Source organism: Hipposideros armiger, unplaced genomic scaffold (genome assembly GCF_001890085.2).
Source record: "Hipposideros armiger isolate ML-2016 unplaced genomic scaffold, ASM189008v1 scaffold_355, whole genome shotgun sequence".
Taxonomy (NCBI): domain Eukaryota; kingdom Metazoa; phylum Chordata; class Mammalia; order Chiroptera; family Hipposideridae; genus Hipposideros; species Hipposideros armiger.
Genome location: NW_017731705.1, coordinates 611,612 through 630,467, shown reverse-complemented (window position 1 = coordinate 630,467; position 18,856 = coordinate 611,612). Strand labels below are relative to the sequence as shown.

At 36.7% G+C, this 18,856-nt stretch overlaps 1 protein-coding gene across 10 annotated transcripts in view; it reads left to right on the top strand.

Annotated features, from left to right (window-relative positions):
- ROBO1 (roundabout guidance receptor 1) overlaps window positions 1-18,856 on the top strand; it is a 1,209,462-nt gene that overhangs the window by 750,280 nt on the left and 440,326 nt on the right. For 4 of the 10 annotated variants that reach the window (XM_019661600.1, XM_019661604.1, XM_019661602.1 and 1 more), the window contains exon 1: window positions 15,957-17,030. The exons of the other annotated variants lie outside the window; for them this stretch is intronic. In XM_019661600.1, coding sequence (XP_019517145.1) covers window positions 16,976-17,030 — 55 coding nt within the window. In that variant the 5' untranslated portion in view covers window positions 15,957-16,975. Of the gene's footprint in view, window positions 1-15,956; window positions 17,031-18,856 lie in introns of those variants that run through there. 10 annotated transcript variants of the gene reach the window in all.

The following is an 18,856-nucleotide window of genomic DNA, read 5'->3' as shown; positions in this document are numbered from 1 at the left end:
GCTGTTCCCCTCCCCCAATTCCCCAATTAAAAAACTTAAAAATATATATATATATATATATTCCTTTCCCAAAATAGCAACTATTTTTATTTTTGTGTATTTCAACATAGCTATAATCATACTATACTATATTCTTTTTATAATTATAAAAGTAATACATGTGATAAAATTTAAATAGTATAAAATATATACTCTAAAATTTACTTACTGTTTTTATCCCCTAGATCATCAACAAGTTGATATATATTACACAATTTTTTTTACATATATTAGGCCATATATATTATAATTTTTCAAGAATGCATATTATTGTTTCATAACTAACTTTCTTCACTCAAAAACATAGAGGACATCTTTCTCTGTCAGTACCTATAAACCTGTCTTTTCCAATTTATACATAATAAATTTGTTTGCCAGTGTTATTGTAAGCAACTCATAATTTTTCTAGTAGCTCATAACTATTATTTTAATGGCTGTAATATTCTATTAAATGATATACAATAGTTTACTTCTTTATCCATTATTTTTATTAGAAATTTAGCCTTTTTCTAATTTTTTTCCTCTTATTCCTGCATTATTTTAATTAATGCTGTAATAGACATCTTTTACTGTCTATGGAATATTTTCTTAACTTCCAAGAGTTGGAATTACTGGATCAAAGGGAATGATCATTTTAAGACCCTGATACAAATGGATTCCCAGCTTTGTTTTCCCCCTTAGAGGCTCTGAGGCATTATAAAAAGACCATGTACTTGGAGTTAGGTGGACCTGGTTTTGATCTACTGGCCATCCTGTGTGAATGTGACAAGCCTCCTAACTGTGAAACTCATTTTCCTATGTTCCTGAGTCTTAAGATGGAAATTGTAAAAAAAATCTTTCTAGTGTTTTCATGAAGATTCATTGTGAAAAACTGTAAAGTGCATCTTTTTATTTTTAATCACTTGTGAATTGGAAAGTAAGAAACTCATTTTCCATCTTATTGTGTAATTATACTTTCTAGAATGAAACTTTTTTCTCTCCATTTATGGAGAACCAAAGAGGTTAAGTGACTTACAGACTGGACTGAAAATACGTTCTTGGAAAGTTGGAGATGTAAATACATTCTAAAATAGAGGTAGTTAGAAGAAGTTATAAACCACCTTTTGCTGCAGAAAATTTTGAAAGTATTGACAGCTGTTTGGCAGGGGAACCATGGGGGGAAAATATTTTCCTCTTGTTTCACAATAGACACTGGTTCTGAGGATAAAATGGGAAGGCAGAACTTCTGGAATAAAGCCTGTTTCAAAGATCCATGACCCAAATTTTATAAATGTTCCAAAGAAGTATACTCAAAGAAATGAAAACCAGATTATTTCAACTTATATTGTAGCTGAGAGAAGCTATTGAGAATATCAAATAAATCCCAGATTCAAAATATTAGCCACAACTTTGAACAAACAGTGACAGCTTTGTTTTAAACTTTTAACCCAAGTATGTTTTAGAAAAACCACCTAAGGCCCCTGAATGATAAATTCTGCATCTTCTGCCATGGATGCTAAAGTTACTCTTTTGAAATGTTTTTGAAATAAATGTAATCAAGCATTTAAGGCAGTGTGCAGTGCTAAAATGAAGCCAGGTAAATTCATCACTCTATGCATTTTATGTTCCTTGGGGCATTGTAACTGTTATTTTTTATTAAAGAATTTATACACCATTATACACCAATGTTAGTTTTTCCTCAGTGGGATGCGAACAGCATATAAAGAACATGTTAAAAAAGAATGAAATGTGCAAAATAAATTACTTGCTTAGTTAATGGAGAACTCTAATATCCATCTATGATTTGTGCTTTTGCTAAAAATATGTTGAGAGTATTTTTCAACTAGGTAAAAAATATTTCTTTAAAAAAAGATAAACTCACACTAAATATTTCATAACATCATTATAAAAATTCTCCACAAATGTGTCAACAATTAGATATCATACATACCTTGTTGGTAAATACCAAGAATCCCTAGATAACTATGAGTGTTTCAATTATCATTTTAAAACAACGAAATAAAGCATGTTTTCTTGAATCAATGAGAGTGTTTGGTATTATATAAAATAATCAAATTATTAAACTAATACAAAAACTAATTAAAAATAAGCAAAATTTAGGGAGTTTTTGAAATAAACATAAGAATATTTCAGAAATTCATTTTTTAAATTTCCTATTACTCTAATATATTGCTTTATTATTTTGAACTGTGTCTGTATTTCTCATATTTAGTTTTCTAAGATCCAATTTAGTTAAGGAATGGGAAGCTTTTATTTATCATTTTCTAGCCAGCAGAGGGCAATAGAACATTGTATACTAAACACCCTTAGCCAATTGAAAGATTTCATAGAGAACTTCTTTTTCTTCGTAGACAAAGATACACAAAATAAAATATAAAGAGACCTACTATCAACTTCATTTTCACCAAAATATGGATGTGTGCATACCTTCAATTTTTAATTATGTTTTTGATAATTTTCTGTAACTATTGTGAATTTACAATCCAAAATTAGTTCAAGGGAACATGCATGAACTAAGAAATATAGTGGGAAATATTATCTAGTCTTTAAAAGGAATTTCGGAAATTACAAATTCCCAATATTTGTAAAGAAATTTCTATCAGAAGATTATTTTACCTGTTTCATAGTGGTAAGATAGGAAGATAATTTCCTTTGAGCTAAAAGAATGCCTCTGATCTCATTTATGGCTTTTAAATAAATGGTTTCCCAGTACTTACTAAGCTTCATGTTTTAAGTTCAATTTGTTATATTATTAAATGTTTGTTCTAAAATAATTTTATGATGGACTAATGAAATCTACTTCTCAAAGACTTGTAAGGATTATTTATATAACATGCAATGTAAGAAATATCTTGATAAAAATCTAATTTAAATGCAAAATATTACTCTCAAGGTTCAATGTTTTTTTTCGGTGGAGGGTAATCCTTACTCTGTATTAAAAAGTTAATTTATTCAATACATGTCACTCTCATAATGTCAAGGAAAATATCTCTGGACCTTCCAGCTCTAAATCACTAATTCTTTGAGTCTAAAAGCTATTGTTTCCAACAGACAGATAAGCATTACAAAGCACATTTCATGACACTTATACATAGACATTGAGTATTTTCTTTTAATTCTCTTGGCTTTGCCAGTTGTACCTTGCTGAATTTGTGATGAAACGCTATTCTAAATAAGTTTTATCATTTCGTCAGAGAAATAAAATGGAAAATTACTCATCTTTTAAATTAGAAATTTATTGGTTGTTTTCAAAATCATATTAACTTATTCTCACAGCATTTAATAGAGGATATACTTTGAGAATGTTACATTAATAATATCTGAGCACCACTGGACCATCACATTTCCGATATACCATGACAACTTTAATTTTAGCATATACTCAGTTGGGCTATTCAAAAGGAGATCACCACTAATGTGCTAATGTTTAAGCATATTGGTTTTGAAATACTGTATTAACTTCAAACTCCCTTAATAAAATCAAATTTGAGTTATTTTGACGTTTACCTTACGTAGGTATCTTTAAAGCTAAATTTATGGCTTTCTGAACTATCTTTTAAGCAGCAATCCTTATACACTTTGATTTACTAATAATAAAAAAAAAAAGATTTGCAGTCTTCTACACTAACTATAAACTTAATCCTGAGGTTCCCAGGATAGCGCTCTCTTTTTCACAATGAAATCACAATGATAATAGTGAATTGATATTTAATCTTTGGTTACTCTATTCCAAGTTCTTTATGTGTACTATCTGTTTCAATATTGGCAACTCTCTAAAGCAAGAACTGTTTTTCTTTTCTCTTAATATAAAGGAAACAGATGTTAGAAATATTACGAGATCATGTCACCCAGGTACTCAGTGACAGAAATCCACTTATGCATTTTAGAAACAACTATTGTGCTTCATCATTATTCTAAGTATGCACCAAACTCTATCACTTTTCCTGCTCCAAAGAGCAAAGATTAAATAAAACTAAATGCTCTAAACTTTGAATTTGCCTCAGAAATCTCTTTATCTTGTATTATCTTGTATTTCACTGGAAGATGAGTGGTTTAAATATATTATATACCTGTTTATTTACTTAAGAAATATAAATAAAAGTAAATATATATATATATATATATATTTTTTTTTCAAACCTACCAGTACAACTGTGAAACATATCAACAGATAAGACCTATTTTATGCTCATTCAAAGCCATGTCCACACAAAAGCAAATTTTGTTAGTGCTCATTTCATCATGTCATGTGTGGTAACATTTAAGACCTATCACCAGGGCCAGCCGAGTGGCTCAGTTGGTTAAGAGCTCGCTTAAGAGTGTGATCTCTGAGCAACAGGGTCACTGGTTTGATTCCCAGGCAGAGCTGAGCTGCTGCTGAGCTGCCAACAGGTGGCAGGATGGCTCAGCTAAAAGAAAAAAAAAAAGTTTAAGAACTATCACCAAAGAAGTTCTCTTATCAACTCTCATTAGCTCATATCTGGTGACGTCCACACCAATTCAACTTCACACTTAGACTTACCTTTGCATATCATCTTTCTTTCTCCATTAATTCATGTATACATGGAAATAAATATTATTATTGAAAAAATATTCCTTTTTATATAGGCTCTAGATAGCAACTTATCAGAAGAATGTAATTAAAATTCCTTTTTAAAGACATATAAGCATTTAATAATGCTTTGGGCTATGTTTTCACAGAATGTTATGATATTTACAATACTTTCCTATAAAATAGGTATACAGCTTAGCATTCCTAACAACTTTAGAACCTAACTGTACCCATTTATATGATATATATCCAACAATTTTATTTAACCCTCGCAAGAAAAAAATCCCAGAATGTTTTAAACTTAGACTAGAGCAGTTTCTCATTCTTGACACTATTGATATATTGACCAGTTTATTTCTTGTTGTGGGTGGGGGGCTATCCTGTGTAATGTAAGATGTTTAACAGCATCCCTTGTCTTGACACTCTAGGTGCCAGTAACACCTTCTCCCCCCCTCCCCCCAACAACCCCCTCAAGTTGTAACAACAACAGAGGTCTCTGGATATGGCTTAATATCCCTGGGTCAGGAGGAAAGGACAAAATGATCCCAGATTGAGAACCCTGAAATATTAATAGATTAAACCTTCAAGCAATTGCCCATTTCCTTTTAGGAACTGGATAGTTAGGTTAAGTGCAAAAGGCATGAATACCCAGATATCTGCATATAGACTTTCTTCTTATTCCTTCTTTTAGTCTAGCTAAGTATTTCTTGATGTTTAGGATACTATACGGAATTATAAGCCCAAAATCATATTCAATTGTACTTTGATAAGAGCTAAAATTACCATAGGTGAACAAGTTAGAAGTCACTACCACTGAGGAGTTTACAAGACTTGCAGAAGAAGCAGGCTCAAAAGATATATTTTCACAGCAATTATATGATCAGTGCTATGGAGAAATCATGGAAGTTTCTCTGAGAACATTTCACAGATACACCTGACCTATTACGAAAGGTGAGGAATGGCACGCCCGGGAAGGCTTTTCTCAGAAAGGGACTTTCATCTCAGACTTGGAGTAGGAGTTACTCTGGGGCAGTCTGGAATAAAAGGCAAATTCTTCAGTTTGAGCTCTGGTCTCTTAATCACATAGCTTCCACTTGGAAAATGCATTTAATTATGTTCTAGAATGTAGAAACATGTCTAAAGAAACATCTCCACATTCATTATCACCTTTTAAAGTATTCTTATATTGTGAAACATTAAAGGGAGCAAGGTCAGAAAAATCTAGTGTAGTGGATAATCTGGTTTACTAATTAGACTTTGCCAAGTGTTCTGTATAAATTAAACAGAACGGACAAAAATTGACAATGATTTAAATTTAATTTGACAATAGATTTGCCAGGTAAAGGTCTAATTTTTAAAAAGTGATAAAATTACTACACTCAGGAAATGACAACATTACATCTTCAATCTCCAAAGCATCCAATATAAGAGTTAATGCCCTTTCTTTAAATTTCCTAACTTTATAGCTCATATTTCAAAAGGGAAGGGAGGATAATTAAATGTTTCAAACTCTTATTGTACAATACCCACATGTGGAATTTAGAGGAAAATCAAGAAATAGGTGATGTTAACCAAAACAATATGATTTGAATAAGCTAGGATGTACATCATACAACTAGGCTGACTCCTATTTAGACCAGTAGATTTATGTATGGTCACATTATAGTCACTATAATTACCATAACCAAAAGTTAAACAATATATGCTCTCAGCTGAAAAGAGCAATGAGCAAAATAATGAATCGTGCTTAAGTTTATACTTTTTCCCAAAGGGAATTGTTTAGGAAAAGACTTCTGTCTTGATTTATTGCCCTTACTAAAAGAAAAGAGTTTACTTTCTGGTGTGAAATACAAAACCTGTGAAATTCTAGCATACTTGTGAAATACAAACATTTTCATTTATTAATCAGTGGTAATGAAAACAAAAGGCACTCCTTGAACAAATAAATAATCACCCCATTGGGGAAAAAAGTAAAAATTTTAGGTGTTAAAAATTGTCTAATAGTTCTTCAATATTGTCTGATTTTTAACTCATATATGTTGATTCTAAGATCATTTGAACAAACAATCTGCATGAGAACTGCAAACAATCAAGTAGCTTAAATTGTGGGATATTGTATTGCTTCAATAGAATATCTGTGACTCAAATGAAATTTACTAACAATTTAACTGGCAAGACAATATCCTAATATGATTTTTTAAAAATCAGATTCTATGCACCCTAGTAGCAATTGGAAATAATTTAAATATCTACCAGTTAGAGATTACATACATTTTAGTACAATCATGTGATGGAATTCTATTTCACTCTTTTAATGATGGTATTGAAGAATATTTTATAACATGGGAAAATTTTTATGACATATTGTTCAATGAAAATGTATGTTACATAGCAGTTTTTAGAGTACTATTCCATATTGTAAAAAGAAAAGTCTATACATGCAGAGTTTAAAAAACAAAGAAAAAATAAAATGTTGATAGCATATATGTTATAAATGAGAGAATTATTGTAAATTTTGTTTTTTTATTTTTGTATTTTCCAAATTTTCTAAAAATATATCACTCCTATATTTTGAAGAAAAACAAATAAAATCTCATTAGAAACAATTAGCCTCTGAATATGAGGATATGTACCACATTACTTTTAGTATGTATTCTAAAAATATTTGTGGCAAAACATTGACATGCTAAATTTATAAAACAAGTTTTTACTTTGTAATTGAAATATTATAAATAAAAAGTAATGTTTAGAAATCATTGAATGAATAGAATAAGTTTTTATGATGATTTGTTGGTAAAATGTTTTTACTGTCTTCAGCAAACATCTGTTTTGTTTCAAAGATATTCACGTGATACATAAATGCAACAATAAATGTACCGTACCAGTGAAATTCTACTTCTGTGTGTAATAAAGTAGCTTTAAAGTAGTACATAGTGATAGGAAATTGAGAAGATGAGATTAGATCAACTCAACAAAAACTTTTAGTTGTAATAATGAAATTGGATGATTTATTTTGGAGTGTGGCCAGGATATTAAAGAGGAGGTGATTAAACTCTTGAGAAAATATATAATTATCCATGTTAAGACAGTAGGTTTACATTTCATTTTCATTTTCAACAGCAGTTTGTTTCTCAGTGACAATTGTAAGATATGGATTCAGTATTTATCCACAAGAATGAGCACCTCCAAATTTAGACTCCTCGTCCTCAATCACACCAACAAGCTATTAAATCCCAAAGCCCCCATTTAGCTTTTCAAATGCTGAAGTCATTTTCCCATAAGCCATAAAAGAGAAATACATTAATAGGCTGTAAGATAAATAACAGAAAGCTTTCAATATGATATATAATAGTTTAATTTAATAAATTATTTATTATTAATGTTATTATTCTTATTATTTATGATAAAGTTGGATGCTCTTTTCCCAAAGTTAATAACACATTAAATATTTAGGCCTACTTTTTATTTACTGACCTAGAAAATAACCTCTAAATAGAAAACTCTGATGGAATTTCAAGATGCTTTTCAAATCACATTTTTCTTTAATAAGCTGATTAAAATAACTTTTAGAACCTGGATAAAATGTTATTCAGAACAAACAAAACAGCAGGTGGGACTAAATATAATGAATGTACAGAATGAGACATAAATACCAACATATATACCTCAACCCTCTAAATATTTTTTGAAAGGACTTTTTAAAAAGCATTGAAAAACCAAAAACATTAAACAATTTTGTAAAACACATCTGCAGAATTAAACATAATGTAAATTACTTATAAAATAGTTTGTGTTCAAACTGCAAGCTTATAGAGTATGTCATTCAGCTGTGCAGCTGTGAACTATGATCTCAATTTAAGAGAATTTTAATTTATGATTAGACTAGTAGATGCTTGGTTCCAGATATTTCTGGAAGTAAGAAACCAAAAGACAGCAAAATTCTATGGTAAGATATATATATATATATATATATATATATATATATATATATATATATATATATATATATATATATATATAATCTTATTGGTATTATTGAATGAAAATCATTGAACTAATAGTGGAGAAATTATACTTTAAAACTATAGAAATAGGTTCAATGTCTATATTTTCTGAATATACTCTGACTGTCTTAACAAACTTGTACTATATATTTTTCCATGCCTTCTCATCAGAGTTAAGAGAAACTTAAAACCCCTTTGAATATTTGGAGATCATTTAAACATCCAGATTCCATGTAGAAGTGGAACTACAGATGTGTCTACTTTAGTCACTTTCATATACTTAGTCCCAAAATGAAAATAGATCTTTAAACAAACAAAACAAAACTTACACATTGCATGATTTCTCTAGCTTCACCCGAATCTGTAAGAATAACATTAGTTTCATCAACAACTTTTATTTGCACCTCACAGTCTGGTATAGGGGTAAGATCCAGGTAGCCAAGTTCCAGGTGTCCAGTCTCATATTAGCTGACTATCTCCACATGTATAAAATGGAATAATAGTAGGAACTGATCTAATACTATGTTTCTGAAGATTTAAATGAGTTAAACTATATAAAATACTTAGAACTGTGCACCTCTAACACATACGGCTATGTCAATGTTGACTGTTATTTTTATTCTATTAGGAACTGGAGAGAGAGAAAAAAATATGATATCTATATTACTGAAGATTAGTTAGAAATATGTAAAACTGACTATATGATATAGTAATAATACAACATGTGTTATACTGCACCATATTTAATGATGGAAATATTTTAAAGGTAGGGAATCTGACTAAGAATTTCTGATTAACCTGCTCTGGTGGCAAGAACTCACTAGCGATTTAGAGGACTGGGTTCTAGTTTTAAGTAAAGCACTAAACAAAACAGTGTTCTAGGGAAAGTCAGTGTCTTTAGACTTGAGGTTTCTCATTTATGGAAAGCTAATTTTGAAAGTCGCTTCTAGTTTGAACTGCATACACTTTAAACTTAGGTTCCAACCTCTTTGCTCCCAAATAATTTGACCCAAATAAGCATGTGCTCATTGAGTCAGAACCTTAGCTTTCAAGTTATTGAAGTCCATGAGACATGAACTCCATGTGTGACATTAACTAATAGTTCTCTGTTAGTTAAAGTGGGTAAAATGGTTGAACTATATGGTGGAGAAATTATATTTTAGAATTACAGAAATAGGCTCAATAAAGAAGCATTTTACCAAAAGATATATTAGCAGACGATGAAGTAAGACTCATTCATTTGTTCAACAAACATTAGAATACCTACTTGGTACCAGACATTGTTTTGGATGCTGGGAATATAAGTGTAAATAAAATGGTCAAGAACCTCTGACGTATGTAACATTCTAAGAGAAGTGTGCGTGTGTGTGTGTGTGGGGGGGCAGTCAATCAAAAGAAATAGGAAATATTTAATATCTTAGGTGAGGATAAGTGCTTTGGAGAAAAAAAAAACAGAAAAACAAAGCATTGAAAGAATACTGGAAGTATTGTGTGAAGATGTAATTTTAAAGTTGGTGCTCAGAAAAAGCCTCTGTGCGATGCTTTGATTTTATTAAAACCTGAGAGGAAAGAAAGTCAGTTTGCAGATTTATGGAGGTGAGTTCTCCAGCCAGAGAAACAGCAAAATCTGAGGCAGGTGGCGCCTGATAAAGGCTGTTGTGGTGAAGCAAGGTGAGTTAAGCCAAGTAATGAAGAGGAGATGCTGTTCAGAGGATGGGAGACCAGCTCATGTGAGGCCTTGTAGACTTCTGGAAACAGTGGGTTCTCACTTTAATAAGTAAGATGGGAAAATACAGGAGGGTTCTGAATAGAGCAGAGACATGGTCTGGACTTAGGTTTCATCAGGATATCTCTGGGTACTCTATGAAGAAAGGCCTAGAAATCTAGTTATGATGATTCAGTCTTTCTCAATAAGGAATACTGCATTGCTTATTTCAAGACAGATAATTTTTTCCCAAATAAGTACCATACTTACTCATGTGCAGTTGAGTCAGGAAAAGACTTGAATCCTCGCGTGTGGAGTGCTGGAGGTATTCCTATAGCAGCAGCATGATATAGAATGAGCAGCCTTTACTAATCACACAGGGCCTCCCAAAATGTTCTTCCCCTGAGGACTCACAATGCTCATTTGCATATTAAAGGCTTTGGGATTTAAAAGTGTTGAAACTAAAGTTTCCTGAGCCTGTCTTATCTTGGAACTTCCCCTCCCCCCCACCCCCACCCATGTGCTTTGGTTACAAACAAGCTGGGTTCAGATCTAAGATCTGTGGCTTCTGGACCTCTGAATTTTAAATTAACAATGTACTCACTCAGCCTCATGTCTAAATTAGGACAATACCACCCCCACATGATCATGGTTAGAATCTGATCAGATAATGTTTGTGAAAGGTCCAAAGCAGTGCCTTCAATCAGTGCTACTTTCAGGTGTCCTCTCCTTTATCTTCAAAAACTACTCATCCATGGGCCGGCCCAGTGGCGCGTTGGTTAGGAGTTGGCTTGGGACGCCAGCTTTGAGCAACAGGGCCCCGGTTCAGATCCCATATTAGGGTCAGTGATGCTGCGCCCTCTACAGCTAAGATGGTAGACAACAGCTCAACCTGGAGCTGGGCTGCTGTGATTTGCCTGCGACGGCGTAGGCTGCCGTGAGCTACTGTGAGTGGCTGGCAGCTGGTATGAGCTGCAAGAGCCACCGTGAGCGGCTGTTCAATGGTTGGCGACCCATCTGCCTCACCCGGAAAGAGCACAATGATAATACCTACATGGGCCAGTGAAGCAACGTCCTCCACAACTAGACTGAAGAACAAAAGGACAGCAACTTGTCTGTTCCCCTTCCCCAGTTCCCCAACGCTGTTCCCCTCCCTCAATTCCCCAATAAAATCTTAAAAAAAACAAAAACAAAAAAAACCTACTCATCCATTAACTTTAAAGGAGTAAATTCTAGTGGGACCAATATCAATGCTTAAGGTACCAGGCTCTGTCAAAAGGACTTTGCAATATGGCAGCTAGTTTTAGAACACCTACAAAGTCCCCAAGATGTTTTTTTTGCGTTTTTTTTTTTTTAGCTGAGCCATCCTGCTACCTGTTGGCAGCTCAGCGGCTGCTCAGCTTGGGCTGGACTCGAACCGCTGTTGCTCAGAGCTCAAACTCTTGAGCGAGCTCTTAACCAGCTGCGCCACTCGACCGGCCCCCCAAGATGTTGAGATGCTAAAAGCAAGCAGGGTCACAGTAATTGCATAGCAAACGTGAGTGTTTTATAGTTTGTAGTTTTTAATGAGCCTTAGAGACTGTTAGAATGGAGCATATGATTGAGGGCAATGGGGTTCTATCCCACCCTTTCCTGTATTGAAAACATTGGCTGTGCCTTAAGTCTTTAGTAAGTGAAGACAGATAACCCAGGAAACCTCTTCTTCCTATGGTTCCTGATTTGAGGCACATAATGATCCATTCGAAAAGGCAGAGAAGGAAACAAATAAAAATAATGCTATTAAAATGGGCCCTGTGTACATACATATATGTGAAAGAAAGCATCATGATAAACCACTTTCTTTAATGAATAGTAATAAAGTAGCACATATTTTAAAATCCTACCCAGCATTATTTTCTTTATTTTTTGTTTTGCTACTTTAGCCCTAATTTACTTCTTTCTTCCCTAAAGTCTTATTGCATATAAAATCTGTATCCACCACTTGTTGCTGTCACATATGGCAGCTAGAATCAGTGAGTAATACTGCATTGTTCATTTCAGCAAAAATAAGTTTTTCCCCAGGTAACTACTATATGTGGTTTAGTAAGGAAAACTGAAAATCTTGATTATCAGGAGTGGGGTGTTAGAGATATTACTACAGTAGCAGCGTGGCAGAGACTGAGCACTGTTTACTAGGAAGACACGGCTTCTCTGTAGATGTTCAACAGATGTGAGCTTAATCTTCTCTCTTCAGAATTAGAGTGACTTTAGGTTTCTTCCTAAACTGAGGTTTCTCTTATATATTGAAACTTAGAAAACTATTCAAATATTAGATTATTCAAATATTCAATGCAGTTTATCAATTAGAAACCAAGTGCTAAACAAAGTATTCAGCAATTTTATGTAAAAACAAATGCTAAGCTAGCTGTTGCACTCTGAGGGATACTATCTTGGGAACGCAGCGCAGCCTTGGTGCGTACTGGGTGTGTAATGCTGCTTCTCACCAGATCTCCAGGTACTTCTGGTTTGCATCCCAGGCTCTGTCTGATTCTAAGAATTCTTCCTAAGAGGGAAAGAGAGAGAAAGGTTCTGGTTTGTAGTTTCCTAAGGAACTCCACTCTGCCTCTCCTGATCTGAGTAAGAGATATCTGGAATCCCTGGAGACACCCTGGGAATTTCATTATTTCCTGAGTTCCTGTAACTACCCCCCATGAAAGATAAAATCAGATCAGACCCACTCATTAGATTATTAATGTTGAGAGTCAAAGAAGCCCCTATTCACAGGACTACTGGTATGTATTATTTTCAGATTTCCTTAAAATTCTCAAGGAGACATTTTAGGGATCCTAAATTTCATCAGCTCCAAATGAAACCAGAAATCTCTACATGAAACTTTAGAACCCATGACAACTCATTCAGATCATAATGATCGGAATAGGGTTTCTGGGTGCAAATTAAGCCACTTTCTCCTTACGTTGGTCTTGTCTCCCAACCAACCAGTCTGGAATGTGTCAGAGTTCTATTGTGCATGTCAGAGTTTCCTGAGGACCTGACACGGGTAGGTGCCATATTCATGTGTACACTCTCGTGTTCTCACATATACTCATACAGGCACATTAAGCATTTCATGCATTCTCCGAGGTAATTTAATGTTCAGTAGCAAAAAATGAAAGGTGACAAGTAGCTATAATTCATCCATCTCCAGGAATGTACTGAGCAGTTATTATATTTAACCGCAACAACATTTTGTTTTTACTTCTTTAGATAGGTTCCACTTTGAATCTTATACAGCTCCTTAAAGTAAGAGCTCTGAGGGCCTGGTGAAAAGGTTTCTATTTGCATCTTGGCCCTACAGAGCCCTTTATTGTTTCTTGCTTGTAGATAATGTTTACTAAATGTTTGTATGGGTAAGAGTAAGTGGGTGAAAGGAAGTAGTTACAGAAGTTCTTGGGTACCTTGAATCTGACTTGTTATAGGTCCCTAATATCTTCTGAATACAAATGTCTTCAGATGTCACCTTTACTGATGTTTGACAGAAAAAGTACACTTTGGATGAGGCAGAGGAAGAAGAATGGATCAACATGTGAGTTGATGATGATGGCCCTCATCAGGGAGCTGGCCAAAAATTAGCTCCTTGAGGCTTCTGGGAAATATAATCTCTAGGGGGAGGATGGTGTGTGTGTGTGTGTGTGTGTGTGTGTGTGTGTGTAGGGGGGGTGGCGGGGAGAGGGTTTGTTGCTAACTGAATTTGTGAAGTAAAAGGAAGTATTAATATGATTTCCATTCAATGGCAATGAGATAAATGTTAAAGGAGATCTTGAGAAATCTTAGCAAACTTCTGGAGACCAGGAGATTGACTTTGGAGAAACAATGTAATAGGGATATTTACATATATTCTACTTTATATTTAAAAGTATACATTCTTTCCTAAGTGGGGGTTCAAAATCTTTATTTAAAGATGCACTCAGATGATATGCGGATTTAAAGGATTCTCTTCCTCTCTCTTTTTCAGGTACTATGTTTTAGCTTCTTTATTTTCTATTACTAGGTAAGCTTATCTTAAAACCCGTGTTTTATCCCAAGAAAACAAGCTATACCATTGTATGTTTTTCACTAAATACCCTTTCACAAAGACCAAATCAATGGATGTTTTTTAGCATGTACTGCACATTCTTGTTTTTATTGCTGGAAAGATTTTGGTTGGAGTCTTTGAAATCTTATCTCCAGCATATTTACTGAATTTTCAGTCTGCTTTCTCAGGATTAAACTGTCTTTCACTTTCAGAGATAGGTGCTGTTAACCAGAGTTTCTTTTTATTTTGTTTTTTCCTTCAAAATTCTGCCCCAAGGTCATTGGTTGTGACAGCAACAACCAAAATGAAATGTACAATTTGCTTTAAGAAATCATCTTTTGTTAGTTAAAAAAAAAAGAAAAAAAGAAAAGCACAACAGTATATAGAAAAGAGCAAATTCATCCCCATCTCTCTAGCTATCATGGATTTCTCCTCTCCAGAGATAGCCACTGTAAGCAGGTTCTGGTATATCCTGCTAGAAACCAAATAATCATTTTGAAGTTATTGTACATAACTTTACAGATAATTTATTTAAAAAGGAGAATAGTTCTAAATACAAATATCTACCATTTATTGAGCATTCACTATTACCTCTACGGTGTTTTACAACACTGACTTATTTAATAGACAGAAATAAAATGAATGAATGAATGAATGAGTGAATGAGTGCAAGAATGCCTGTCAGATGTACTAGGTTGGTTTTGCTTTGGATATGATTTGTTCATACCTATTTGTTCATACCTCGAGTCCCTATTTCTCAGAAGAGAAAACTGAGATTTGGCATGGTAGCAGGGCTCATAACTGGTAGGCTGGGATTTCAGAGTTGGTGGAGGGGGTGTCAAAGCCCAGGCCTTTTGGTTTTGAAATGCTGAATGGCTTCTCTTGCAACTGCAAATTCTGGGATAGTCAAGGATGCTTTTTGCATTTGTCCCGTTTCCTTAATTAATCCCCCACTGTTAACATTCTAATACCCAGAGTCAATGAAGTTGAAGGAGTGGCTCTCCAGTGAAACAAAAGAAAATGCCCTTGGCCCACCCTAGACCTTGAATTGGATAGACCTTCAACACGAACCTCAACAACTACAAGTGAAAAGAAAGTGATTGTTCTGATGGTATCCATTTATTATCTAGGTATAGTCTAGGTAATCATAGCTCTACCTCTTGTCCTAAATGCTTGTTTGCCCAAATTTGATGGGGGAAAAAAAAAAAAGGAAATGGTGAATGGTTAGGGTTATTTGAGAGTTTATTCCAACTCCTGGAAGCGGTAAGGAAGAGGTTAAGCTGGACCAGGAGGATTTTTGAAGTCTTTGGTTGGGAGGTTCCATTTGGAGAAAGGTGCAGGGGAACTAAGGGTGGCGAGAGAAACAAGGCAAGTTCCCATTCGCTTGGATTTTCGATCCTGAGCAGTTTGATTCTCATCTGAGGGCGTAGTCGGACACCTTTGGTTTTTGGATGGAAATATTAATGAGCAGAACTTGCCAGGCCAGCGTCTGGAGAGTAGAGTGAAGCATGGAAAGTACCGCGTGGTCCCTTTAAGTATTCTCGCGTCCGGGAGGAGAGGGCGGAAACTGGGAGCCGCGGGGAAGGTGGGGGAAACCCACTGCAATTGAGCCAGAGAAGAGGCAGCGTGAGAGCAGAAACTTCAGACGGTGCTGATCCCGGCGGAGCTCGGGTGTGCCGCGGCGGCCGTCGCTCCCACCCACAGCAGCATCCTGCTCGCCCCTCTCCACCAACCCGGGGAGGTTCGGGAGCTGCCTCTCTGCAACTACCACGAGACAGGCTGCGAGCAGCAGTCATCCTCAGGAAGTTTGCGCTCCAGCGTCCCAGCTGCGGAGAGTTCGGGGTGCCTGGTGCGCGCGCCCCTGCGGGCGAGGGGCCCGGGGCGATCATGAGCGCCGTGCGTGGCTGGAGGCGCGGGGGAGGCATGCGTGTGTCCGCAGACCTGCTGCTGTCCCCACTGCCTTCGGTATCCCCCAAGTGATGGGAACAAGGGCCCGTCCAGGCAGCCACTGTTGCCGCACCGCCCCCTCGTTCGCTCCCAGCGCGCGGAATCACCCAGGCACACCCCCAGCACCCCGTGCCAGTCCTTCGGAGCTGCTGCCGCTGCCTTGGCTGCCTTCGCCGCCTCCTCCGGTGGCCAGCTGTTGACTGGGCTCGCCTGTAGACGGAGAAGCACTTTTTGGCCCTTCCTGATTCGTTCCCACACCCCAACTTTGCTGCTGCCGCCGCCGCGCCTGTCTTTACCGCGGCACTCCGCGCACAGTGTGGGGGCGCACGCCGGGAGGCTCGGCAAGACCGTGGAGGCAGAAAACCACACAACTGCTCTTCTGCTTAGGCTCTTTGTTGTTCGCTTTGGATGGTCCTTGGAAGTGGCCGAGCTTCCTCGGAAACCCTGGAGCCAGAGAAGGCAAACCTTGGGATTCTTAGTCAGCAGAGTGCTCTGAGATAGTGACAAGCGTCCGGAAAGGTCGTCTAGTAACTGCCCTGAAACTCCTGGCGGATTGACCCACGTTGCTTATATTAAGCCTTTGTGTGTAGTGTGTGTGGTGTGTGGCTTCATAAATTTGGGGACCCTATTTCCGTTCCTCTTGGCATGAGACTGTATGCAGGATCCACCCGAGGACAATGATCGCGGAGCCTGCTCACTTTTACCTCTTTGGATTAATATGTCTCTGTTCAGGTAAACCCCCGCGTCTTCTTTCTTCACCATTCATCCCTCTAGCACGCCCCATCTCCACTTTTCAAATCAAACCCCCAGCTGCGTTTCAGCTAGACCTCTCCGTTCCAAGGCCGGAGGGGCTCGATCCCTGCAGGAGTTTTAGGTGAAAAGATTCCTAGTTCTCACTTTGGTTCGTCCCTTTTCCCCCCATCCCCCAAGACCCCCTAAAGCCTTTTCGCAGACCTCGGCCTTTTGCCAAGTTCAGGGCACGCCCAGATCACTCTTGGCAAACGCGTGTCTTAGCGCAGGGGTGGGAGGCGGCAGCGGTTGGCGGTGAGTTTGGGCCCCCTGGATGATGAGCCAAAGTGAGTTTCATCCTTCGGCTGTTTCCTTTGGGGAGGGAGATGTGCGCCGACAGAACTGGTGGCCCGGAGACCCGCCTGGATTCCTGAACCTGGTCCTCCAATTCGCCCCTCCTCTTCCGAGCACAAGGGGTTATTAGTAGTTGTTTTATGTAACCAAAGTCTGTAATTAAATTCGATTCTGAAGAAACTTCAGGAAATAACTCCTTCTTACAGTAGGATATAAACTAGCCACTCTGCCTGGCTGGGTTTAGAAGGAAAACAGGGGGTTGCAAGCATCTGAAAGGAACAGTTAGTTGCCTGGGGATTTTCATTGGTAAGGGGAAACAGGAGGTTGAATTTAGGATTTGGGGGATTAATCAAATAGTACTGAAATTCGCCATATGTAGTGTTGGAAGGATGCTGCAAAGGGATCCTTCTGACATAAGCGTATACCCTGTAACTACACTTACAAATAGTTTTTTTTACACTCCCTAAGAAACTTTTACTATGGGTGAACAGAGCCACAACTCAACTTTTCTTTCTTTCTTTTTGGTAGATTCTGGTTTCAATCAAGGATCTGATTTCAGGCCTTAAAATACACACACACACACACACACACACACGCTCATACACTGCACCTCAGGGAGTTTTTTATAGCCGACTACAGAGCTTCAAGTTGCATCAGGGCCTATAGGTTAAAGTCACTCAATTTGCCTGATTATGAAACAGTTTTGAAAGGTTGCTTTGAGCTTTTTGCTGTCCATGGCTACGGCTTATATTTTGGTCCAGGATTTTACTTAATGAACTATGAAAAAGAAAAAACGCATATCAGCTAAACGATAGCAAATAAATAAACCCCTAAAAGAATTTTAGCCCACAAAATATGCTTCCTGAGTGAAAGGAACTCGCAAGAAAACTAAATAAGAAATTCGTTCAGTTGATATTCCTTTGAAGAAAACAAAAAACTGAAGTTGCAGCCTGGGAGAGCTGCCTTAAGTCACAGTGGATGGGTGAATAGATTAAACTAACTCTTTGGGGCCACCTCTTCTAACTTCCAGCTTCCCCGTTCTGTAATGTAGCTCTTTTCTTCGTTTGCAGATCCGAACGATTGAAGTTTCCCACCCCAATGCCCAGCCATGGATGCAAATCAAAAACATTACGATCTGATCTCTCTATTTGCCTCTTGGTTGTGTCTCCCCCTCGTTTAATTTACAGCTTCAGATACCTTTGAGATTTTTTGTTGATTCACCTTCTGAGTTAAAGTTTATTCACGTGTGTAAAGTGAAGTGTCAGTGTGATAAATGACTGGAGGGGCAGATTACTGAAGATAGGGGGATTAATGGTCATTAGTCACTGTTTGAGCTGAGTTTGTATATGTTGGGACATTTTATCATGGCTGTAGATTAAAGATAGGGTCACAGTAATAGGGTATCACTGAAAGCTGGTCACTTCAGTGTGCAAATTCTGTCTTCACTTGGAGAAATATCCTGGCGGGGGTGGGGG